We start from the raw sequence: 22,823 nt of genomic DNA, 5'->3' as shown, positions 1-22,823 counted from the left end.
TTCACCAATAATCCACTCAAAGTCATCTTCTGAGCACCTCAATGATCAGTATTGTTTTTGATTTTTAACATTTTAAAACATTTTTTTCTTTTAAGCACCTGTTTTTTTTAATGTGCTATTTTAATTTTTTTATTTTATGAGTATGTTTTCCTAAAAAGGCGCAGTGATTACTGTGACATCAGAAGGTAATGAACCAGATAAATGCAAACATTACTACTGATTTCCATCCACAGATTCAAGTAGCCGTCACCCTCCTACTAGTTCCTCTGCTCCCTGTGCCCCTGATCCCACCTACCTCCACCAGCTGCTCCTTCTGCTCAGTGAGCGTGCGCGAATACTCTGCCACTTCCTCCAGGTTTCCCTCGGCGCCTGCTGCTTTGAGAGCCCGCAGAGGCAGCTGCTCCCCATGAACTTTCAGCAAATCTGAGGCTCGGCCCACCGCAACCTTGTGGAGCTGACGGAGTCAACAAAGGTTAAATAAAAGAGCTTTTAAAAAAAGGCACAAATGAGAATGATCATTTGAAGAGAAACGGGGACAAAAAAACCAAACAAAAAAAAAGGTAAGAAGAGCAGAGGTGACACAGGCAGCAGCAGGTGGGCTGAGGTGCTGGGAAAATAAAAGCGAGGAAAGCAGCTACAGAGGCACCACCAGCAAGTCAGAGGCATTTCAGTTATGTCCGATTCTGTAACCGGGAACATCTTTTCACAGTCAGCAACAGACTGCTGCTCACCTCACGTCTGAGGTCGCTGACACTCTGGGACGTCTTCAGGATGGCCACCTCCATGTCCTTTGTGGCCTCTTTGGCGTGGACAGACTGCTGCTCCGATGACAGAAGAAGAGGAGAATAAAACATGAGACACCGTGTGCTTTTACATGCTCCATCCATTAGATAAACATGCAGCAGAAGACTAACACAAACACAAATTTACATGAGTAGAGTATGAGATATGACTGGAAAAAGAGAGGAATTGAGTGCATTAGCAGCACAGGTTTTGATATTTTAATTACATTTGTGGCTCATTATATCCTGGATATGAGGAGAGAAGAAGGCAGAGCGCATGATTCAGTGCAATATGAATAAAAAGATTCAAAGCAATTACATAATTGAAGTAATTCACTGCAATTTCTCCAAATTTCAGACAGAAATGCTGCTAAATGTGCTACAACAACACTGAAAAGCACAAATTAAAGATCCTAGAGTATTTGCACATCTTTCTCAGCAGTTTGAAAACATTGCAGTGTTCCAGTCCCCACACGACCTTCAGCTGCAAAGGCTTGATGAGGCAGTACTGTACAGTTTTGCAGCAGTAGCATCTCTGTGTACTCCGAGTACACTGGAAAAAAAAAAGTTTACAACTAGAAACTGCAACATAATGACTTGCGTTTCGCAAGTCCATCAATTCTGAAGGCCAAGGAGCCACCGCTGAATGAGGAGGAACACAACATTTTCTTTCACAGCTCAATGAGCCTCGGTAAAAACAGTGATTCAGGTGGGTTATTATGCTATGTTGTTCCAGGAGAGATGTGTGAAAAGAAACTGAGGAGGCAAGGTGAATGAGTAAGTGAGTTTGTAGGAGGAGGGGGGCCTAATGTTAATGTGTGTGGGTCTGCCTGTATGAGTTTCTGTCTGCGGAGCTGTGTTTAAACAGCCACACTGCATGCTGCGCAGAGATAAACACAAGATTGTTTCCACTTGAGAATACATTTATCAAAGCCTGACTATTATGTTCTTTAACAATTTCTTAATATTTTAATTTTTCAAATCTATTACATTTTGACTTCAGAATTTATCTGAGGTCACTGTGGTGGTTTAAATGTGCTTGTTTTGTCTGACTAATAGACTAAAAACAAATGCAGTGAATGTTCATACAGTACTGGCTCCAAGGAGCCAGACTGCTTTTGTAAAATGGTATTAAGCAATAGTTCTTCAAGCTTTCTGAAGTTTTTCTTTTGACATGGGCTGTTTAAAACTCATTTTCCGTCCAGTCCTTGTGCCTGACCATTTTTTTGTTTGTTAAGTCAAGAGGCCTATCAATCATTCAAACATAAAAAGGGATCAAACTACGCTTAGCAGACAATTTAGCAAAGAATCAAAGTTAAAATGCATCATCAGACACTGTTAGTAAAAGCCAGTCACCAAAACACATCATTTGTTCCCCAAAAAAATATTTCTGGACCAACCTAAAGAGCTATTAACGGAAAACTCTGCATCTCTCATAATTGTGTGCAGTGTCTCTTTCAAAAAAATGAGGAAATTGTGTGGAGGATTGGAGAAGTGTCGGGTTTTAAAAATAAAAATTAGATGAACAGTGTCTGCAGGTCAAGCAATAGGAAAAAAAACCCAACCGACACAGAACCTGTTAGTGGTAAGGTGATCTTTTCATCAGCACTGTTGGTCAAAGCCTTATCAGAATTGGTCTGAGGTTTGCCAAATTACACAAGAACTTAACTGAAAATCAGTAGCAACTGGTCTGAAGTTGGGAGAAAGGTGCAACAGTAATAGTCTACAACCATCTGCAAAACATGGTGGAGGCTCCGTCTGTCTACAATCTGATTTGATCCACCATGTAATAGCATCTGGAAAACATCATCGGTGCAGTAAAAGCATACTTAGATAGGAAAACACAGAAAGCAGCACTATCAGTCATGGATTCACCTCTCCAGAGTCTGTACCGCAACATTTTTTAAGCATCTTGGGATGTGATCATGATGACAGAGAACAGAACTAATGGCAGCCAACATCCAAAGAAGGGCTTTGAATGTTCCTCAAGTAGCCTCGACGTCTATTCCCGAAGACTACTTCAACAAATTACAAGAAAGCTGCCTAAGAGAGTTCAGAACAAAAGTCGTCATGCCAAATATTGATATTCAGGCTTATTAGAATTGTTCTCGCCTTATATTCTGCATTTCCATATATGTTTGCAGATGTTTTTTTAATTACTGCACCCATTTCCTATTTTCGTAGCAAAATATAAAGAAATTAGGGCTGCTCAAGTCTTCTGTACAGTCCTGTATATGATAAACAGCAGTCTTAAAAGGATCAGAATAAATACATATTGTATTTTCTTTGCAATAACTCAACATCAGCATCTATAGCTCCTACTCTTTGCATCTTTTTAACCTACCAATACTTGAAGCCTCTTACAGAATACTTGAAATGTGCAATTCCCTTGGATTCTTTTTCTATTTATCCCTTTGTATACTCTGTATTTATATATGTCTCTGTATTTATATATCTGTATATATGGTATATTTCTGCTCACATTCTGTAACTTCTGTCGGTGCTGTGCTATTGGAAACCGAATTTCCCGGAGGAACCCACCCGAGGGATTAATAAAGTTTTATCTAATCGAATCTGATAAGAACTTGTGGATAGTCTTTATACAGAAATGTATGGTTTTTTATGAATATTCCTGTGTCTCTGTGTACATCTGTGAAAGCCTGTCTGCATGTGCCAACATACCGCCTCAACCCAGGCGTGTACCAGCTGCTGGGTGTCCTGGCGCGCCAGCTGGCACAGTCCAAGGATGGCCTGACGCTGCTCATGACTGGTGTAGGCCGAATCAGTGAAGTCCTCTGTCCGCTCGACCAGAGCCTCCAGCTGGCTGGACATGCTCTGCGGTGACAAGGAGTATAGGTTCTCCCGCAGGCACTCCACGCCGGACTGCAGAAGGCAGGGTGGGGGGAAAGTTGGGAATTGCGGTGAATTGAAGGAGCATTTGGAGAGTAGATGAGAAGAGATTAAAAGCAGCCGGGACGATCATTAAAAGCAATAAGCATCTCAGGTCTTTTCATTAAAATACTTTCCTCTTTCTTTTATCTCAGTGGAAAAAACCCCTCCTTAAAAATGTTTTTACAAGTATTCGTTTGTTTCATCTGCACATCAGCGCACACGGAGGAGAGAGAAGATTAGTAAGCATGAGGTAGGTTTACTGGTGATTCACTCAACCGTATGAGCCAAATAACTAAATGAGTAGGTCTGCTCCTCTGTGTTGATTGTTTGAGTCACATCTGAAGCTACAGCAAACACCGTGAATGCAACAAATGCCAATTGTGCGACCACAAATCAACACTCCAAAAATCTGATGATGAGTAACTGCTGTGACGCTTAAATAGCGCTTTGCATTAACAAAAGAGGATCACTACTTAACTTCACGGGCTAACACACGTCAGCGTCATTAATCTGAAGCCTTCACCATGACTCGTGCGAAGTGTAATCTCTAAACCTACCTTAAATTCCTTGATGCCATTGTAGATGCTGGCAGGAAGGATCCTGTTCTCCCCACAGCTCCGTGCTTCAGTGACAATCTCGATGACCTGCTCCAGGGCACAGCGCATTCGGTGGAACACGGCGTCTTTGTTGATCCGCGCCGACTCACAGTCTGGGTGCCTCAGGCAAGTCTTTGGTAGGGATAAGATGTGAAATGTCAAACCTACACCCTGTCGTGCTCTTCTGAACTTCTGTCATTTTTCATGTTTTTCAACCACAGATAGTATTTTTCTTTTATGATGATGTGACTTTGGTTGGTGTTAATAATAAAGCCAAAGTGGGCCAAAAATCTTGAGTCTTGAGAAACCCGAGAAGGCTTTAAATCTTTAAGGCGAACAGAATTTATAAACCTTGCCTCGAGGCCCAGTGTTGGTGGGCCGGCGGTTTACCTTGGAGGCTGTGAGGAGCATCATGGTGCACTTCTCCAGCACTGCTCTAGCTGCTGCCATCCGGGCTTTCTTCTTCTCATCCTTCAAGTCCTGCAGCGCAAACGCACACACACACCAGATGGCTTTGGGTGGCTTTACTTAAGTTACAGCGTCTTAGAACTCTCAGGGTGAGCAAGGGACATGAAGCATCAAAGCTATTCAACAAATCTTTCTAGCTCTGTCAAGGGACGTCCAAACGAAACACAGATCCGTTTCCAAGTTACACACATGAAACTTAATAGGTGAGCTGTCATCTATCAAAAAGAGATGCTACCGGAATAGAAAAGAACATACACTGTGGCTGACCTGCCGCATCTTCTTTGTGTACTCCGCTCAGAAATAGGCAGCTTGAATTATGTAGATACTGGATTTGGAAAAGGCAGCTGAATCAACTCCTTTCTGGGCACTTCGCCATAGATTACAAAGACGGTGTGATTATCTGTCATTATTTTTGCCTCTGTGCTCGCCTGGCCTCAATAGATGAAGATGGTAGATTTTCTAAAGCAATGTGTGCGCGTGTGAGTGTTTGAGCTGGAGTTGACACTCACACACACACACACACACACACACAAAACAGGGTGGCAAATGAGGGGAGAGAGCATTAACAGCAACGAGGAGCGTTGGAGAGAGACGTGACGTGTGTGTCAAAACACGAGACCTGATGAAATTCAGAAAGAGGGATGGTCGATCCTCCCCTCCCTGTAGAGATATCGCAGCCGTTGCACTTTGCATCAACTTCTGCAGGCAAAGCGCTTTATCTGCAGAGGCTGGATGTATGGATCAAAATAGGATTAGCACTCTCTGACAGTACAAAGTTAGCTGCCTGAAGTTGGACTGTTTTTGAAGCTTTGAGCAAAAGTTTTGTCTTGCAAATTTGGATAGCTGATAAACTGCAAAGAGAAAGGACTGCTAAAAGCACAGCTCAGACTCGTGTTGCAAACTGTATTTGAGAGATGTGAGTCATAACTGACCAGTGCATTTCTTTTATGGATTGAGACATTGGTTGGGAGAATAAATAGACACTGAAAGAGATGAAGAAACTTGATGGAAACAAAAGAAACCAGAGGAAGCCTTGTTACTCTGTAATTGTTTGATTTGCTGGGGAGTGTAAATATTTGACACGTGTGTTATTGATTTGTTCTGAGTTTGCCGGCACATTCACAGTGTAGGTACATGAGGTTTTAAAGTGCAATTTCATCGCCTGCTTTCACATTCAGAAAATCACGTTTACGAAATCAATGTTTGCAAGATTAGGCCGATATGAATAAACAAACATGTTTTTCAGTGTTGCAGAATTGAAAAGACTTCGGATACAAATTTGCAAGCGTTTTCATTTAATGAGGGATTTTTTTTTTTTTAAGTAAACTGAGGATTTTTATCCTCTTCAAGCAAAAAGAACCAGATTGTGTTTCTTAAGATGCCACTCACATTCTGTCTGTCTCCCGTCAGGTGAGCAAACTCCACCATCTCGTTGCCAAACTGGCTGAAAATCTGAACAAATTCCTGGAAGGTGCTGACTCTTTCCAGATGATCGAGCGTTACCAGAACCTGAAAGCAGGAAGAACATCAGAGTAGCACTGGAAATGGCCACATAGTTTGGTATCATAGGCAGTATAAAACCTGGTCGTTGCTTTTGGGTTAGAAAGATGAAGCCACTGTGGAAGTGCTTTAAACCTGGATTCTACTTGAAGGCCACCGAATGGTGACCGGTTTTACAAACACATGTCACACTCTGAACGCATGACAATCATGGGTGACAGTTTAGGATCAAGTAAATAAGGACTCGGTCAAAAGGCCGAGAGGCAGGTCTGCAATCATTTGGCAACCACCAGTTGTGAACAGTGTTTATTACGTCAAGCAATAATTTTCATCCACGACCACTTTTTATGAAAAAACAAGACGATCACTTAATAAAAACAAATGCACGAGCTCAGACGCAATGTTGAAGTGTCCTGACACTTTCATCAATGAATAAAAACAAGATGAAAATGTTCTGAAAAGACAATTTCCAATCAGAACTAAGTTTGGATTGAAGGTGATCTAATCAGATGTAATCCCCTTCGTGCAGTAAGGTCAGACGCACACATTTAATCTGCTGTTGACAAACAGGGTGCGAAGGAGCCAAGCTCCTTGTTTGTCACCCACCATGTGGAGCAACTCTCACGGTAAAAACACAAAACTAAAAATAAATAGAATTCGGAGGCTTAAATTATGACTAAACCTAAATGTAATTTTAGTCAAAAGACTAAAGCTAAAGCAAAACCAAAAACAGCTGTCAAAATTAACACCAGTTGTGAAGAAAAAACAAATATTCCCCGAATAGTTGGTGAATGGTTGCTGAGGCAGTCGTGTGGAAAATGAGTGCCAAAGTCGGAGTCATGCAGGTTGGCTAGGACCTGCCTGTAAGGAAAAATAAGAAGTCCCCAGTCAGTTAGCAAATAACTTTGGTTGCTAGCATATTGATGTGGAAGAAATGGACTTCTCTACAAACACTGTCCAGCTACCCTCTGAGCTGCAGTGAAACTTCATGGTTAAAAAGGTGCAACTTTTATTTTTGAAGATGAAACCTCTCCATTTCCGATGCGTGTCCCACTTGCAGACAAACACGAAAAAACTACAGGAAACCACGGCAATCTGGTAGCAACCAAAGCAGTCACTAGGATGTCTTTGGTGTAGCACTTTCTTTTCAACCAATTTCATCCAGCAATAGTCACAAACCTTCAGGATCCACTGCCAGCAATGCCAATAATTACCAGTTGGAGAATAAAAATGTTTCCCATAACAACTGGTGGTATCATACGCAATGGCCAACAATTGAGCAATGAGTGCAAGACATCATACGAGAAACCTGAATTGAAGTTTGAGGGAAAGAATGCCTTGACATGACCTCTGTTAGAAAGTTCCTCGTGACTTTGTGGACCCAGTCACTCATTTTGGGTCATATTGAACAAAAAATTAAGTCTATTTTCAAATCTTAGTCAGTGGATACCGGAAGATTATCCATGGTAAGCTCATTGGCTATTGACAAGTGATTCCCAGTTAGCCAATGAGCAAGCTATTTCACACTCCTTGCCGCAGTCGGGTTTTTGAAACCAAATTGGCAACATTTAAAATGATCTCTGTGCTTCAGAAAACGGTAAAAAAAAAAAATTCATGGCAGCGACATTCATCTTTTATACTGTCTATGTTGATGAGAATATTAGTAGGGAGACTAAAAACATGATTTGCCATACTAGAGTAAATATATGCTTTTATTTCTGTCAACCTCATCCTGCCGTTTGTTGCATTGACAGTTCAATGTGATAGAAGTGTATTAGCAGTATCTTTTTTACATTGATTTGCATTACATTTATGCTAGCCAATGAGGCCATGCTAGCATACCGAGCATAAGCAGCTTTTATCCATGCCATGCAAAGAGGAGGAAGAGGTATAATTGCGTTTGCCAATAATGGAGAGCAGGGGGCTGTCGACTGTCTGTCGAAACGAGGCTAACCAGTCATGATTAGGGCCCATTTCCATTCTTGACTCATTCTACAGAGCTACATCTGTATCACATTGTCTGGCTAAGAGCATAGCCAGGTACGACAGAGAGAGAGAGTCTCTGGTTCTGCGTTTTTATGTGGTTGCTAAATGTGCTGTTTCCCTTCAATTACCTCCAGAGCACTTCTTCAGAGAGCCAGTGCTTATCTGTTAGGACATAAAGGACTCAGGATGGAGTTTGCTAGTGTGTGCGCGTGCGCACGTGCATGTGTGTGTATTTCTGTGTGGACCAAAACGTGTAGAAGATAAACAAAGCAAGCGAACCCATTCATGTGGTTATATGGCTATGGCTCACGTCCGTTATGACTCACCTTGTTGCGTGATGTGATTATCTGTTTGATGACGATGCGGTCGGCCAGCACCAGGACTTTGGTGACAGAAGAGAGGAGCAATCGAGCAGCCTTCACCATCGCTGTCCTATCACTGAACACTGTGACACGTCCATCCAACTGGGACGGCAAGGCCGAGCCAACATCTGTCAGCTGGGCTATGGCATCACCTGTGAGGGACAGCGTGGGTCATCAAGCCACAATGGTAGAACTTTAAACCATCTGAGATGATACACTGTTTGACATTACTTCACCTGCAGATAAAGATGAATGCTATATTAACGGTTATGAGTGTTCTTTTTTATTCTCATCCAAAAAAAGCCTAATTGTATGTTAAAATAAAAGTAGTTTCACTAAACTTAATCTCTGAGATCAAACACAGCTTCACACATGAAAATTAAATATAGTTTGTTTTTTTTGACATCAGTTCTTTATAAGCTTGTGTATATTGTAATTATACCAACAGAGGTTCTTTTTGCTATCCACCATCTGTTTTAGAGGGGGGTTGTTTCTACACCTCGCCAAATACGTGAGCTGGAAACAAAAAGAAAACAGGTTATTTTGAAATGATCTATTGGCCGAGAAGCAGGGGGGGGAAAGAAGAAAAAAAAAAAAGTTGTGCTCGGTACAACTCTGCTTTTTAAATGCTTTTAATGTGTTTATGTTATGTAAGAAGTCCAGTTCTAGTTGGGCTATATCCAGCAGGGACATTTTTTGGACTTTTTAACTCTGTTTATAAAAACTGAAAAATCAGATTAGGCAGTGAAAGGTCAAGTCACACGGCCCAAAAGCTCACTTTGAAGAGGCCATGGAAACTTGGTTGGCCCTGAACACTTTCTGACTTTGTGTCAGGCTATCCAAAAAGGATCTTATCCTATTTGTGGAGTCAGGCACAGAACATGCTGCAGGGTTTACATATCCCATCTGGCCTGGAAGTACTGAGAAGGATTTGCAGGATGTGGCAGGAAGAAACACCTCTAGGGCTATTTTTCTGTTGCCTTCTGTCACTGAGATCTGGACCCAGATAGGAGGAAGAAATTGGACGGATGGCCAGTCAATTGATCATGGCCTGTTAGTTATGACACTGTTATGTTGCTCCAGTGTGTCACTCTTCACCTCTGGCAGTAAAGTCTTGGACAGACTGGAACTTAGCACATTAGCATGTCTGCTATTACAACACAGCCCCCAACTTACTGGTATGCTTCCAATGTGACTTGTTTTAAGAGTTAAAAAAAGTAGTTAGTTCAGATAATACTAATACATAATGCTCCAACCCCCCACCCCACCCCCCAACCAGAAAATAATAATTGCTCATGTCACTAATAAATGAAGGAAACAACTGAGAAACTGACTTTATTCCAGCCTATGGTTCAGTAAGTGTTATTATCTTTATAGACCACATACAACGGACCTGATGTTGTACCCAACTTTATTACAGTTGCACAATGGTTAAAAGATTGCCGGCATCACACACCACATTGCCGGCTCCTTTAGATGATCAGACAACTATTTAGACAGATATGGCTAACAACACAAAAAGGACTCACAGCAGTGTTTCTCTTCGGCTGGGCGGTTGGTCTGTGCTTATGAGAAAGCTGCGAGCAGCTATACCAGAGGTCAAGCAATCAGCCAGTTCCGAATGGGCACACTTTGGAACAGACTGTGCACTAGAACTACCCCCAAAAGGGAAGAATGTAGAGTTATACAGAGCAGGCTGAAAACCCATTACCAAAATATCCTCTATCAAGAGGAAAATGTACAGAGTTAAGAAATCCCAGCAAGAGTTCAGAGTTCAGAAAGGAAAGGGAAGGGGATAGGTCGCTAGCAAGTGCTGCAGCTTAGCTGTCCATTATGTTTGGCTGGTCCTTTAAAAGAAGCTGCAGTGAGGAACTGATTGCATCCGACAGGCTGCTTTTCAGTGCCAGCTCTGCTAACCAGTTAAAACATTTGAGGCCCGCCTCACAAAGAATGCTGCACAACCCCCCCGTGACCACGACCAGGGTAGATAACAGAGGCCTGATCCAACTCTCGCCTCTCCATTAGCAGAATATAAATTGTGCCCGGCACAGATTTTCATAATCTTGAGTTGAAATCAAACCTATCCTACTGAGCCTTTACGTGTCAAATCTATCTGTTCATGTACAAAGCAGTTTTGCCCAACACAAAAAGTTGTGTGCCGTGTGAATGAATTCTGCTTTTTTTCCCTGAATCATCGACTCTTTATTGATAAGTGAAAACCAGACGGTGTAGTCTGTTGTATGCTGGTATATTGCCTGGATCAGGCACATTACACTTAGAATCTTATATAATCTCACTTTCAACTACATAACAACTTACAAAATTAATATGTACCCCACCACCTCAGTTGTACTGTGTGTAGTGCAGGCTAGTGCAAGTGATAACAACTATCTAAACTAAGGGTTGTGAGAACATTTGGAATCTGACATCTGACAGGAAGCCAGAGAGTGTATAGGTGCCAACATTGCTGTAGCCGTGTTTCTGTGTCATTCATATGTCATATGCTACTTAGATAAAACATTTTGATAGTTTACTTTACGCAAATTCATTCTCATCCTGATCCCATCTACCCTTCTTTGACATCTTGGGAAGAAAGGGAAAGGCAGAAATCCGGGAAATGTGAGAATGACACTAAGAAACTGAGTGAAACTGACAGAGACAGAGATCCAGCACAGATTGCCTTCACTGACCTGCCTCATTGGATCCCTGCGACGCGCCGATGATGGGTAGCATCTAATTAAACTAGTGCTTTCAGCCTGCTTTTATTTCATTCATTACAGCGCACACAAGGCTGAAGCCTGCCTGATTAAACTCTGCCTGCGGCTAGGTATTAGAGAAATGTCAATCCTTCACTAACTAGCCCTGCTTTCTCCCAGAGACTTTAACAAAATCTAAGAGAAAAGACCTTTTTTATCATCCCTCAAGACGCCTCCATTATTTTATTTTATTTTTTTAAATAGTCAGAGACTAGGAAAAAAAAGGGGGGGAAAGTTTTTTTTTTAAATCAGGGAACAATTGTACCGACTGTCAGTATAAGTATGAGGGAAAACTGTGAAAACACCTCCCTGAGAGGAAAGCAAGAACTGGAATAAATTAGTCACAGTGGGCAAGCAACACACACGCACACACAGGTGCACACATACACTTTACTTGGTTTTACCTCAGCGCACACAGCTTCACAAACACACACACTTTCTCATCAGTCTATTCTCCTCCTCCCACCAGCGCTCTCTTTGTTTGAGTTTTAGCAGTCTTTACAAATCAGCACTGTGAGAGGATTAAAGCTACACAAGCTGGTTCCCACAACATAAACCTATTATCACGGTGTTGAGGCTAAATTCTTATCCGCTGCGATATTGTTTCCGGTTTGCTCTGTAGAAGGCTAAATGAGGTCCTTGTTTTGTCTGATAAGATTGCAAGAGTTGGCAGAGATGAAGAAAAGTTACACTTGCAAGTGATAACAACTATCTAAACTAAGGGTTGTGAGAACATTTGGACTGACAGGAAGCCAGAGAGTCTATATTTTTAGACAGGATCTTAAAAAGGCAATACAAAGGGAAGTGCTAAAAACAGTGGGAAAAGCAAATCTCTCACAAAAACATCACCTTGTCTTTTCCATCTTCAGTTAGAGCTAACAGTTCGCTCTTTCTTGTCTTTTAACACTGGTGGCTACTTTTTTGACCTCCTCCTAGCATCTCTCATCAAACCCCAGGTACAGGTTTCAGTGTCAACAGATATGTTATGCATTTCTAGCTTAGTCATAAAGAAATAAATAAAAAGACCGTAGCCTTGCAATGAGCAGGAAGAAAAAAATTAATAAATGAAAATGAGACTGGCAGCCTGTCCAGGGTGTACCTTGCCTTTTGCCCTATGATAGCTGGGATAGCCCCCGACCCTGATAAACATAAGCAGAAGAGGACGGATGGATGGAAAAAAAATGAGGGGTTTCCTGGTGGGTGGTAACCTGTCTTCAAACAACTGTCTGTCAGACAGACTGGTGAAGGTTTACAAACAAATGCCATTTAATTGCCAACACGTTGCAATCAGTCTGAGCTGAGGAACACGACTCGTCTGCAACCCGTCTCCTTACTACAGGAGACTCAAATCAACTTTTTCTTGGTATATTCCTACATAAAACAATAGTTGCCGATTGCGTAAGTCAGCAACTATGTCACTATTTCTGGAGGAATTTCTGTTTCAGATGTATGAGAATCAAACTGGACTCTGAATGTAAGTAATTAATGTGAATTTCTGTGTATGTAGACAGCAACAGATTTTCAAAAGATGCTACCAGACTTACAGTTTGTGCTGATTTATCACCGTAAACTGCTGTATTATAGAAAACCGACTGCATGTAACACAACCCAAACTAATACCAGACTGATAACAGACTAGCTGCGCCTGGCTGCGAGTGGTCGCAAACTTCGATCCTCTTTTCAAAGCCAATACTTTAAATGGCAAAGAGATTACAAGCTGGGGCGGTAACAAAATATTGACCATGTGCTATAGTCTCCAACCTCCATCTCAATAATGAGATGGAGGTTAAAGCAGGTTTAAATAGCATGCATATGAAATTTGCCGAAAACATCCAAACAAATCTGCTCCGATCTGCTCAGGGTTATGAAGAAATGGTTTGCACTGCATCCCGGGAGAGAGGGCAACTATTAAATGCTCAACTCAACTCCAGGACCTCATGAGCATGTTTTAGAACTTGGGCTGAAACCCTGAAATGTTCAGCATAATAACTTTATCAGAAAAATCCCATTAGGGTATCCAATATGATATAATCTGTAGTATTGCTACTACTACTAATACCACTAATCTTAATATAATGATTGTAGTGTATGTTTGTATGTCTGTGCCTTAACATAAGACACATTACATAGAATGTTTCATCCATAATAATTAAACTTCCAAGGACACCAGGATTATCCACATCGATATAGCTTTTGGGAAGAATATTTACAGAACACTTAGATCTTTACAAATGTAGAGATGTTAGTAGAGAATCTCTCTTTAGAGATGCAGCCGTGGAGAGAAATCAACACAGAAAAGGTCAATTAATATAAATCGATGGGAAAATATGATTGGTTCTTCAAACAGGTTATAAATATGTATCTGCATAACAAAGAAACTATCAATTTCTGTTTGAGGTGCTGAATATTAGGGGAACTACAACCCTTTTAATCTCACCAACAGCCTGCTGCATAAAGTCTCCTATTTCCTTCTATCAGAATCCATTATGCAGTGCTTCCCAAGCCCACATACACACATTAATTCCGTCACTCTACACAGCACCCTTGGGTGCAGCAGCACTTTTTCATATTTTACTTCCAACCTAATAACGGCAATGTGTTTAGAGCACTCTGGAGGTCCTCTGGTGTAATACTGTTTGACAGCCAGGCTGTTCAGACTAATCGAAATTTGATAAAATTTGATAAGACTGAAGCCTGAATGTGATGCTCGATGCTTTATGAAACTGCCGTTGGTTGTCTTAACAAAACACTGATGAGAAGCCTGCAGCTTATTGGATAACCAGGTCAATACACCCTCAGTGGAAAAAACAGAGCATCATAAAGAAATGACCAAGTTTACTACAGGAAAATAAAGGATCCATCACGAAGAAGCCTTTACGATAAAAAAAAAACAACCCAACAACACTTACTTTATACATCAAACACATAAAAAGGAGTGAAAGCTAGAAAACAAACACTCCACTATGTGCTACGTTTATGTGCAGCAGTTCAGTAAAAATGTCAAGTAAGAACGAGGCCCAACCAAAGATGCTCACCTGCTCTGCGAGCTTCGAAGCAGGCTTGACCCATCTCATCCTTCAGCTCCTGGTTCTCTGCGGCGATGGCCTCCCCAACTGCTACAAAACGCCCCACTGCTACACTCACCGCCTGGCCCACCCTGTGTATAGCTGCCAGGGTGCGCTCTGACTTCTTTGGCTTGTCTTTGTGGTTGATCAGAGTGGTGATCTGCAGGAACGAGTGGAGAAAGGAAAAAACAGGAAAGCAGGACAGCCTTGTTAGAAAACAGATTCGGCTGTAATTCTCGTGCTTTTGTTTAAAAAACAGTGAGGAGGGGGTGAGTCTTTGAGCAACGGGCCAGTTTTTGAGGCTGTAATATAGTTTATCCTATAGCATACACCATCTTCTATAAACAATATATAGCATCTGCCATATGTGTCTGTGGGACATGCACCCAGTACGATAGAAGACCAGTTACAAACACCAGTTTGCTCATGTTTACGCACATCTTCTGTGACCTATACACAGAAACGCGTGCACAGAGACAAGTCAGGTGGGCCCTTTAGTGGTAATTGAGAATATTAATAATAAATGAGCTGGACCAATTAGCATCCATTATTTATTGATCGCTTCTATTCTCTCCAGTTGTTACTATCATCATCACTTTGAGTATGTGGCTACGAATGAGGGGCACGTGTGTGTGCCAAACCATTTGGGTCAGGAAATGGCGGGTGGTGATTTTAATTGGTCTATGGCTGTAGGTGGTCCAAGTAGGGGTGGGGGGGCTTTTGTGGTAAAGTCTTTGAGGGGCTGCAGAACCTATGCTGCCTCTGCTGAGTTCAGATGGCTGAACAAACAGCATCCTGACACAGGAATGTTACGCAGCAGGTTGTGGATTTTCCTCTGCCAAAAGATTCTGAATGAGACCCTTTGAAATGTGACCTGATAGATTTAAACGACTATAACACATTTAAATATCAGATGTCTTGAAAAGCTGTTTCTTTTAATAAAAAGAAATTTAAAAAAAAAACATAAAAAAACCCCACAAGTGTGTCATCAGGAAAACTGTTACTTTCTTACTCGTACATTTGTAATGTAAGGTGTGAAATGCATTCGGTGTGACTGTCAACGACCAGCGCCATCTCATTCTGTGCAGGATTCTTTAATGTTTGCTCAGATTTTCCAACATTCAGTTCATCTTTTTTTTGTATACATTGCAAATCATTTTAAAATATGTTTCATGCAGCTTTTTCTGCACAAAACACATATCTAGAACGTTCATAACCTAAACCATTGAAAAAAATACTTATGTACTTCACAAATTTACAAATATTTATCTGCATGACAAAGAAACTATACATTTCTGTGCAAGACTTATACAGAAAAACTCAGCCTTACTGTAAAATCTAAGTATCTGTGTAGATTAAACTGTGCTTTGGCAGTCTATTTCAATGGAGTGGGACAATGGAGCCCTTTCTCTTGAAGAGACACTCTTTGAAACATTGCGTGGAACATTTTTGCCATGTAACTTGTAATTTATTTTGCCGTCTTATTTTAAGATTTTATTGGTGTTCACTTCGGTGCCGATTCACCCAATGTCAATTTAGATTTGATTAACTTCAGCACCAGGAAGATAAAACAAAGAATTCTACAAGAAAATTGCCTGTAAAGACAATTTTAATGTTTTATTTTCGTTTGTGCACACTGTACACAACCTCTCATCATTTCCTTACAACAAAAAATAGGACAAGGATGCATGTGTGTTTGTCCTTTTTTCCCCCCTTTGAGTGCTGTTTACTGTTCAGTGATTTGTGTTACTTTGACCCTTTTGCACTCCAACACATTTGGGGGTTATCCTTTCATTTTAGTGTCCTCTGTGGGTTACACAAAGGTAGAAGCCGAGGTAGAACATGTCCGGTATTTCATTCAGACTTAGTGTTTCTCAGACCCTCATGATGACTTGGAAGTCTTTTGTTTGCTCGTAGAAAATACTAAAAATATATTTTACTTGAAGACGAAGTACCTTGATAATAATTATCACGATTACATTTCCACCACATAATCTTAAGCAAGGATTTTCTTCTACCTGCCCCACCGCAGGGTGGGCAGTCAGCAGCTTGAAGCGCTCCTTTGTAAACCTACAACCAGCTTTATGAGCCAAACAGCACATCCAACAAGGCCACAAAGTTGAGTAGTTAGTTTAAGCACCACAATATACAAGCAAAACACACACCACCTGGATTTGTTCAACAGAGTTATACTGGAAGGTATAAAAGGTGGTTTCTTGTCCCTCCATTGTAATGATAATAACTTATATCAACAGAAAGAGCAGATGACATAAATTTGCAGTTCTGACAATGTCAAAAATTTAGACGTAAACATTCACCAGACACTTAATTAGCTACACTGGCTCAATAATGCAAATCTAATCAGCCAATCTCAAGGCAGCAACTTGTATTTAGGCAGGTAGACATGGTAAGAAAGCAACACTGACTCAAATAACTACTCATTACAACCAAGGCAGAGGACCTCTGAATGTACAGCATGTCAAACTTTGAAGCAGATGGGCTACAGCAGCTGGAGATTGAGACTACAATTCACACAGCCCAAAACTGGATATTAGAGGATTGAAAAAATGTTGTCTGGTCTGATGAATCTCAACATTCAAATGGAAAAGTGAGAATTTTGGCATAAACAACATGAAAGCATGAATCCATCCTGTCTTGTATCAACGGTTCAGGCTGATACAAGCGTAATGGTGCGGATCACATTTTCTTGGCACACTTTGGCACCCTTGGAACCAGCTGAACATTGTTTGGGCATCAGACCCTACCTGAGTATTGTGCTGAACATGTCCATCTCTTTATAATCACAGTGTGCCCACCTTCTGATGGTTGCTTCCAGCAGGATAATACTGCATCTCAATCCAAAAGATCATCTTTGAGATTTTGTTGGAACAGGAGATTCATATCATGGATGTGCAACCGATGAATCTGCAGCAACTGTGTGATGCTATCACCTATATACACACAGGCCAAAATCTCTGAGGACTGCTTCCACTACCTTGTTGAAGCTATACAATAAGGAATTAAAGCAGTTCTGAAGGGTCCAACCCAGTACTAATAAAGTGGTCTCTGAATATATATACCGTAATTGTCGGGCTATAAGCCGCTACTTTTTGCACAAGCTTTGAACCCTGCGGCTTTTAGTCAGGTGCGGCTTTTCTATGGATTGTCCATGATTTTTGTGATATCGTAAGACGATTTGTTTTGTTTGTTCTGCTGTTGTACGGCACCACGTTGCCTGGCGGAAGGATCGGGGTTCAAGAGTGGTATGTTGGTCACATGTCCATCCGCCAGGCAACATAGTGCCGTACAAGTAGCGCGAAAAACAAACTTCAAAGTAGCGCTATGCGTTCAGCGGGAGTCGTGGATGACCAGCGGCGATAAACTTGCGAAAAGCAAGTTATGCTCAACACCACCAGTGGATTCTGACAGCGTGGAAAAGTGTGAAAACATCCACGATCACCAACGGATTTCGAAGGGCTGGACTGCTGCATGATGAAGAGGAGGACACCGCCACGGCCCTTCAGAGGGTGTTCGACTCTGACACTGACAACGAGGATTTCTTTGGTTTTGAAAGTGACAACGAAGGAAAGAAGCTGAGAGTGGATGACGAAGCCATCCTGAGCCTGTTCGTTTCCGACACTGGAGAAGAGGACTTTGGTGGTTTTAGTGCGCAGGAAGATGGTGGTGAATGACTGACTTTTCTTCTTGTTAAAGCCGTGTCACTGCACCTGAGCCTAAAAGGTAGTCCGAATCTATTTTTCTGGTGTGCTGTAGGTTACTGTTATGTACTACATTTGTTACTCATTTATGAAGCACAGCACATGTGCAAATATGTACCCATAACTTGTTTTTCAAAATATTAATAAAAGGGGTGTGTCTCCAAACAGCCATCTCTTTCCTGACAATTCCCTTTGTGCATATTCTCTTACATATGATAAGTCAACATTGAAACACCTGCGGCTTTTGGTCAGGTGCGGCTAATGTATGTACAAAACAGGATTTTCCCCTGATTTTAGCTTGTGCGGCTAATATTCAGGTGCGCTTTGTAGTCCGGGAAATACGGTACACTATTGGTTTCACATGATAAGCTGTACTGGCAGCTACAAGGCTGAAATAAATCATCTGTGCCTTGATTCTCTGTTGTTTTTCTCTACACGTACCCCTCTTTCACTTGTCACAATTTTTCCCCTCATTCTCCATCCGATGACACACTATTGTTTTCAAGCAAGATCATGACCCTGAAGCGCTCTTAAAGCCCTTCTTTTAGTCTGTCACTCGTCACTTTATATATTGCCTTAGTACAAGAGGCTCTCTTCCTGCAAGCCTAGTGTTCACTGAGTCATCCACACAGAGTGGGATACTCCTAACGAAAAAAAACAGTGCCGTCTGGCTGGACATTATGCAGCCTATCAGAAGATATTAGATCACTGTGACACATGATTCACATCTACGTCATAAAGAGACTGTTGTTCAATATTAAGTGGAGTTCATGTTATACAACAGACCTAATTGTTGCTTTTGTGATGTAAAATGCATTTCTGATGACTGAAGCGTTTCACTCAGCAGGGTGCATGCATGTCTGCACAACACGGTGCGCATGCTTTTCCTAAAAGACTTGTACAAGGAAAGGGACGTGAACACACACGGCACGAATCCAAAAACAAGCTTCCGATCACAGCGAGAGCACAATGGAGGGAGCTAGACTTTCAAGTGAGAGGTGAGGAAGAGAAAGTGACGGAGGGAAACTGTGTGAAACAGACAGAGTGAAACAAAAAGAAGGTTAAAAGTGACACAGAAAGACACCTCCAGTACAGCTTCCTGTGTTAACAAAAAAGCTGCAGCTGAGGTTGAAAGAGTCGAACAAATTTAACACGGCGGGTCTCTGAGAAACAAATAGAGACGAAAAGATCTCAGCGAATCACAAAGGGAGAGTTGGATTTCCTCCATTAGGGATTACTAGGTGGGTACGTTTACTGGGCTGTGCAAACAGGAACAGAGCAGGGTGGAGAAAGCATAATATTGATACAGTGCCATCGCAGAAGAGAGGCCTCTGTGTTTGTGTCAAGTTCCTCTGACACACAAACACAGAGGGAGGAGAGTTCATGTTCATTTTACATTTATTTTTAAAAAAGATTAAATTTTCAGGTTTTTGAAAAAACTAAATGGCATTTTTTTAGGTGTTTTAACTTATAGCTACTGGAAATCCAGTGGATACTTTTGCATCCCAAATCTCACCTTCATATGACTTTATATTTAGGCCCATTTATAGAAATTACCTCTAGACCTGAGCAATACTTTCTGATGTCTTGATTTGAAGAATTAAAACTATTTTGAGGTCAAAGGTTATGATTTGACTGTATTTTACACACCTGAATACTCTCTTACAAGTTCAGCCTTCTTCACTTCACTCCTCTGACACGCACGCACGCTGTGTCTGAATGCCAATGAGCACTGAACCAAGCAGCATCGGGCCCAAAGCCTCCAAACCCCACTGAAGATTTACATAGTATGAAATCCAATGAATGAGCACAAACGTTGCTCTAGATCAGGGGTGCCCAATCCCGGTCCTCGAGAGCTACCGTCCTGCAGCTTTTAGATGCATCCCTACTCCAACACAGCTGAATCAAATGGTTTGATTACCTCTTCAGCATGCCATCGTGTTTGGCAAAGGCCTGATAACAAGCCATTCATTTGATTCAGCTGTGTTGGAGTAGGGATGCATCTAAAAGCTGCAGGATAGTAGCTCTCGAGGACTGGGATTGGGCAGCCCTGCTCTAGATGAAAAAGTCAAAAACCCTGACAGATCTGTTTATGGACGGGGATAACTGAATACCTCTGCAACCTAAAAAAACAAAATTAAAAAACCGCACATCCTCCCTCCTGTAATAGTTGAGTCCTTGCGCTTTACTGACGTGAATACTGAAGGCTTTGCTGTGGGGGAAAAACAGCTTAATCTTCCATGTGACTTGATGAATGCGTGGAGCCAGGCTGCAATGCACATGTTGCTATTTGAAGTGGTCCATTTACCCTTGGTACTCTCTTACATACAGTGTGTACAGTACACACAGAGTTCTGTATACACGTTTTCCCCTCTCACAATAACACTGGTTCGCAACCAGTTAATTCCAAACCATTTACCTCTCTTCTCTTGTGAATAATTACGATAGCAATTACAAGGTCATAAAAGAAATGATAACAGCATACACTTAGCAACACAATACACAGAGTCCACCCACTGGTAAGCAGGAAATCTAGACTAACACCTCAAGGACACAGTGACTGACTATAAATCAGAGGGTAACAAAAGCTGGGAACATTTGCGGCTGCTTCCCGTGGCTACTGACTGAATGGCAGTACTAGGTGAAAGTTTGGCATTATCTGAGTCATTCTTTTCTTTTTCTCTGCCTGTTTTTTTTCTGTTCTCATTTAGATGTATGAACGTCTAGATAAATGGGTGTTGCTGTGGAGGAGAAATCGAATTTACTCAAAACAGATCAATTCAGAGCCTCTTCTGCGATGGCAAATTTGCATCAATCTTGTCATTTAATAAAAGCAAAGGCAGCAAGATAAACGTGAGTATGAACAAGCTGATCCTACAGCCCTGATGGGGCCCTATTAAACACACATTGTTGACATTTATTACAATAATTGCTTGCTCGGCAAGTGTTGTGTTGGTCTCCTTATTCATCTAATTTATATCTGTGCTTCTAAGCTTCACTTTCCCTCCCGATAAAGGGAATTTATCTGAAGCAAAGAGACTTTTTTCTAGAGTTTAGACAGAAATAGCTACAAATCCAGCTAATGGAACTATGTGGGGGGAAAAAATACCCATCCATGTGTGGTGACAGCAGAGCTCTTTTCCCCTTTTTTGCCCCCGTAAGCATTTGCATGCATATTTGCAGATACAGGTATTTGATTTGCTGGAGAACTGCTGCATGTTTTTTTCCTCCCTTTTTGGGTACAAAAGAAGGAGGTGACAGCTCGTGAAAAGAGAAGCGGATGAGGTGGAAAGAACTAAAAAGAGAGTTTTGACATCTTGGTCATATTTAGCTGCTGAATGGATGAAAATGAGTTTTGTTGTGCTTTTTCCTTTAATCTGACTGTCTTTTTGTGTTTGTCCTTGTTGATATGTAAAGAAAAAAATACGTTCCATCTGTTAAAACTTTGGCAGCCGTCTGTTTGTGTGCGCCTAAGATTGTATCTCTCATTAAATAGACTCTACAGCCTATGGATCACTGTGAAATGGGAAAAAGAACACTTCCAGGTCTCATTTCAGCCTATTACAGCACAAAGGAATCATTGTTGCGAGGAGTACTGCACCCAAAAGGACGCCATAAGTGTTTGTGTTTTCCACTATTTTTGTTTCCCCCCCTGCTTTCCCCGTCTTTGAATATGAGCAGTGGTACCCTTGAAAAATCCAAGTTTCAGTTTGGTCTTTATTGATGCAAGGAGAGACGGGCTGGTTGTTCACCCAGGACAGCGAGAGAGAGGAAGAGAAGGAAGAAAAACACATAAGAGGAAAGGGATGAAAGTCGCAGTGAACATGCGCTTTAATGGGTGAGCAATTCCTTCCAAATTGGCCGCAAGCAGACAGGAGTTCGATGCTGCGCTGGTTGACTGCCAGACTCTAATATATGAAGAGATGAAAAGAGAGACAAGGGAGTTGGAAGTAGCGCGAACGCAGATAGATGAGGAGAGGTGAAGGGAAGAAAAGAATAAAGTCAAGGACATGTCACATCTACATCGCTCTTTACCTCGTCTTTATTTCTTCCTCAATGAATACCTACAGTCATCCTCTGTTTCACACTTCCTTCCTCTGTGACTTTAGAAGTCTTCCGTCTCCCCTTCTACCTCCATCCCTCTCTTCTTTACACTCCTTCTGTGTGCAGCAAGTGATTTTAGTCTGTCCCTAGAGCTGCACTGCTGCAGTACATACAGTACAGTAACAGCTTGCAGTGCTTAAGCTGCATCCTTAAGGGTACACCGTACATGTGCATAACTGCACCATCCTACTCTTACTCTGCATTAACACATTACTTAGACAGCATATGCACATTCATCCCTTGTGATTTCAATGTACAAGTGATTAAACTAAGCACACACACACGCACACTGACTGGGAAAGTGGCCCATATGGATATGGACAGTGTTCAGGACAGCACCGGTCATTACTAAACACAAACACTGCTAAACAATGGCCAGTGGCCAGTTAACAGGAATATTCTGCATTAACGCGTCATGCCCACGTCTAACAAAGATATAAAAACACTAAATTTAATCCCTTACAGCTGCCTACAAATACAACAGTAAGCGCTACAGAGTCAGCTAATGCAGCAAAATTCACCTTTCGCACCAGAAGTTTTTTGTGGTGGACTTTGTTAAATTACAACCACAAGGCTGCAGTTCAATTTAGCAT

The 22,823-nt window shown here is 41.5% G+C and overlaps 1 protein-coding gene across 2 annotated transcripts in view; it reads right to left on the bottom strand.

Annotated features, from left to right (window-relative positions):
- The window catches only part of ctnnal1 (catenin (cadherin-associated protein), alpha-like 1), a 55,616-nt gene that overhangs the window by 9,784 nt on the left and 23,009 nt on the right, over window positions 1-22,823 (bottom strand). For both annotated transcript variants that reach the window (XM_085261354.1, XM_085261355.1), the window contains exons 2-9: window positions 14,378-14,567; window positions 8,551-8,738; window positions 6,128-6,247; window positions 4,661-4,750; window positions 4,232-4,402; window positions 3,465-3,665; window positions 732-818; window positions 296-454 (exon numbers count right to left, since the gene is read on the bottom strand). In XM_085261354.1, the coding sequence (XP_085117480.1) occupies window positions 296-454; window positions 732-818; window positions 3,465-3,665; window positions 4,232-4,402; window positions 4,661-4,750; window positions 6,128-6,247; window positions 8,551-8,738; window positions 14,378-14,567 (1,206 nt within the window). The remainder of the gene's footprint in view (window positions 1-295; window positions 455-731; window positions 819-3,464; window positions 3,666-4,231; window positions 4,403-4,660; window positions 4,751-6,127; window positions 6,248-8,550; window positions 8,739-14,377; window positions 14,568-22,823) is intronic.

This window comes from Mchenga conophoros, linkage group LG22, assembly GCF_057382185.1.
Source record: "Mchenga conophoros isolate Kocher_MC1m ecotype Shallow Benthic linkage group LG22, M_conophoros_male_GT1.1, whole genome shotgun sequence".
Taxonomy (NCBI): Eukaryota; Metazoa; Chordata; class Actinopteri; order Cichliformes; family Cichlidae; genus Mchenga; species Mchenga conophoros.
The sequence above is the reverse complement of the archived record's forward strand: the minus strand, read 5'-3'. Positions and strand labels throughout refer to the sequence as shown.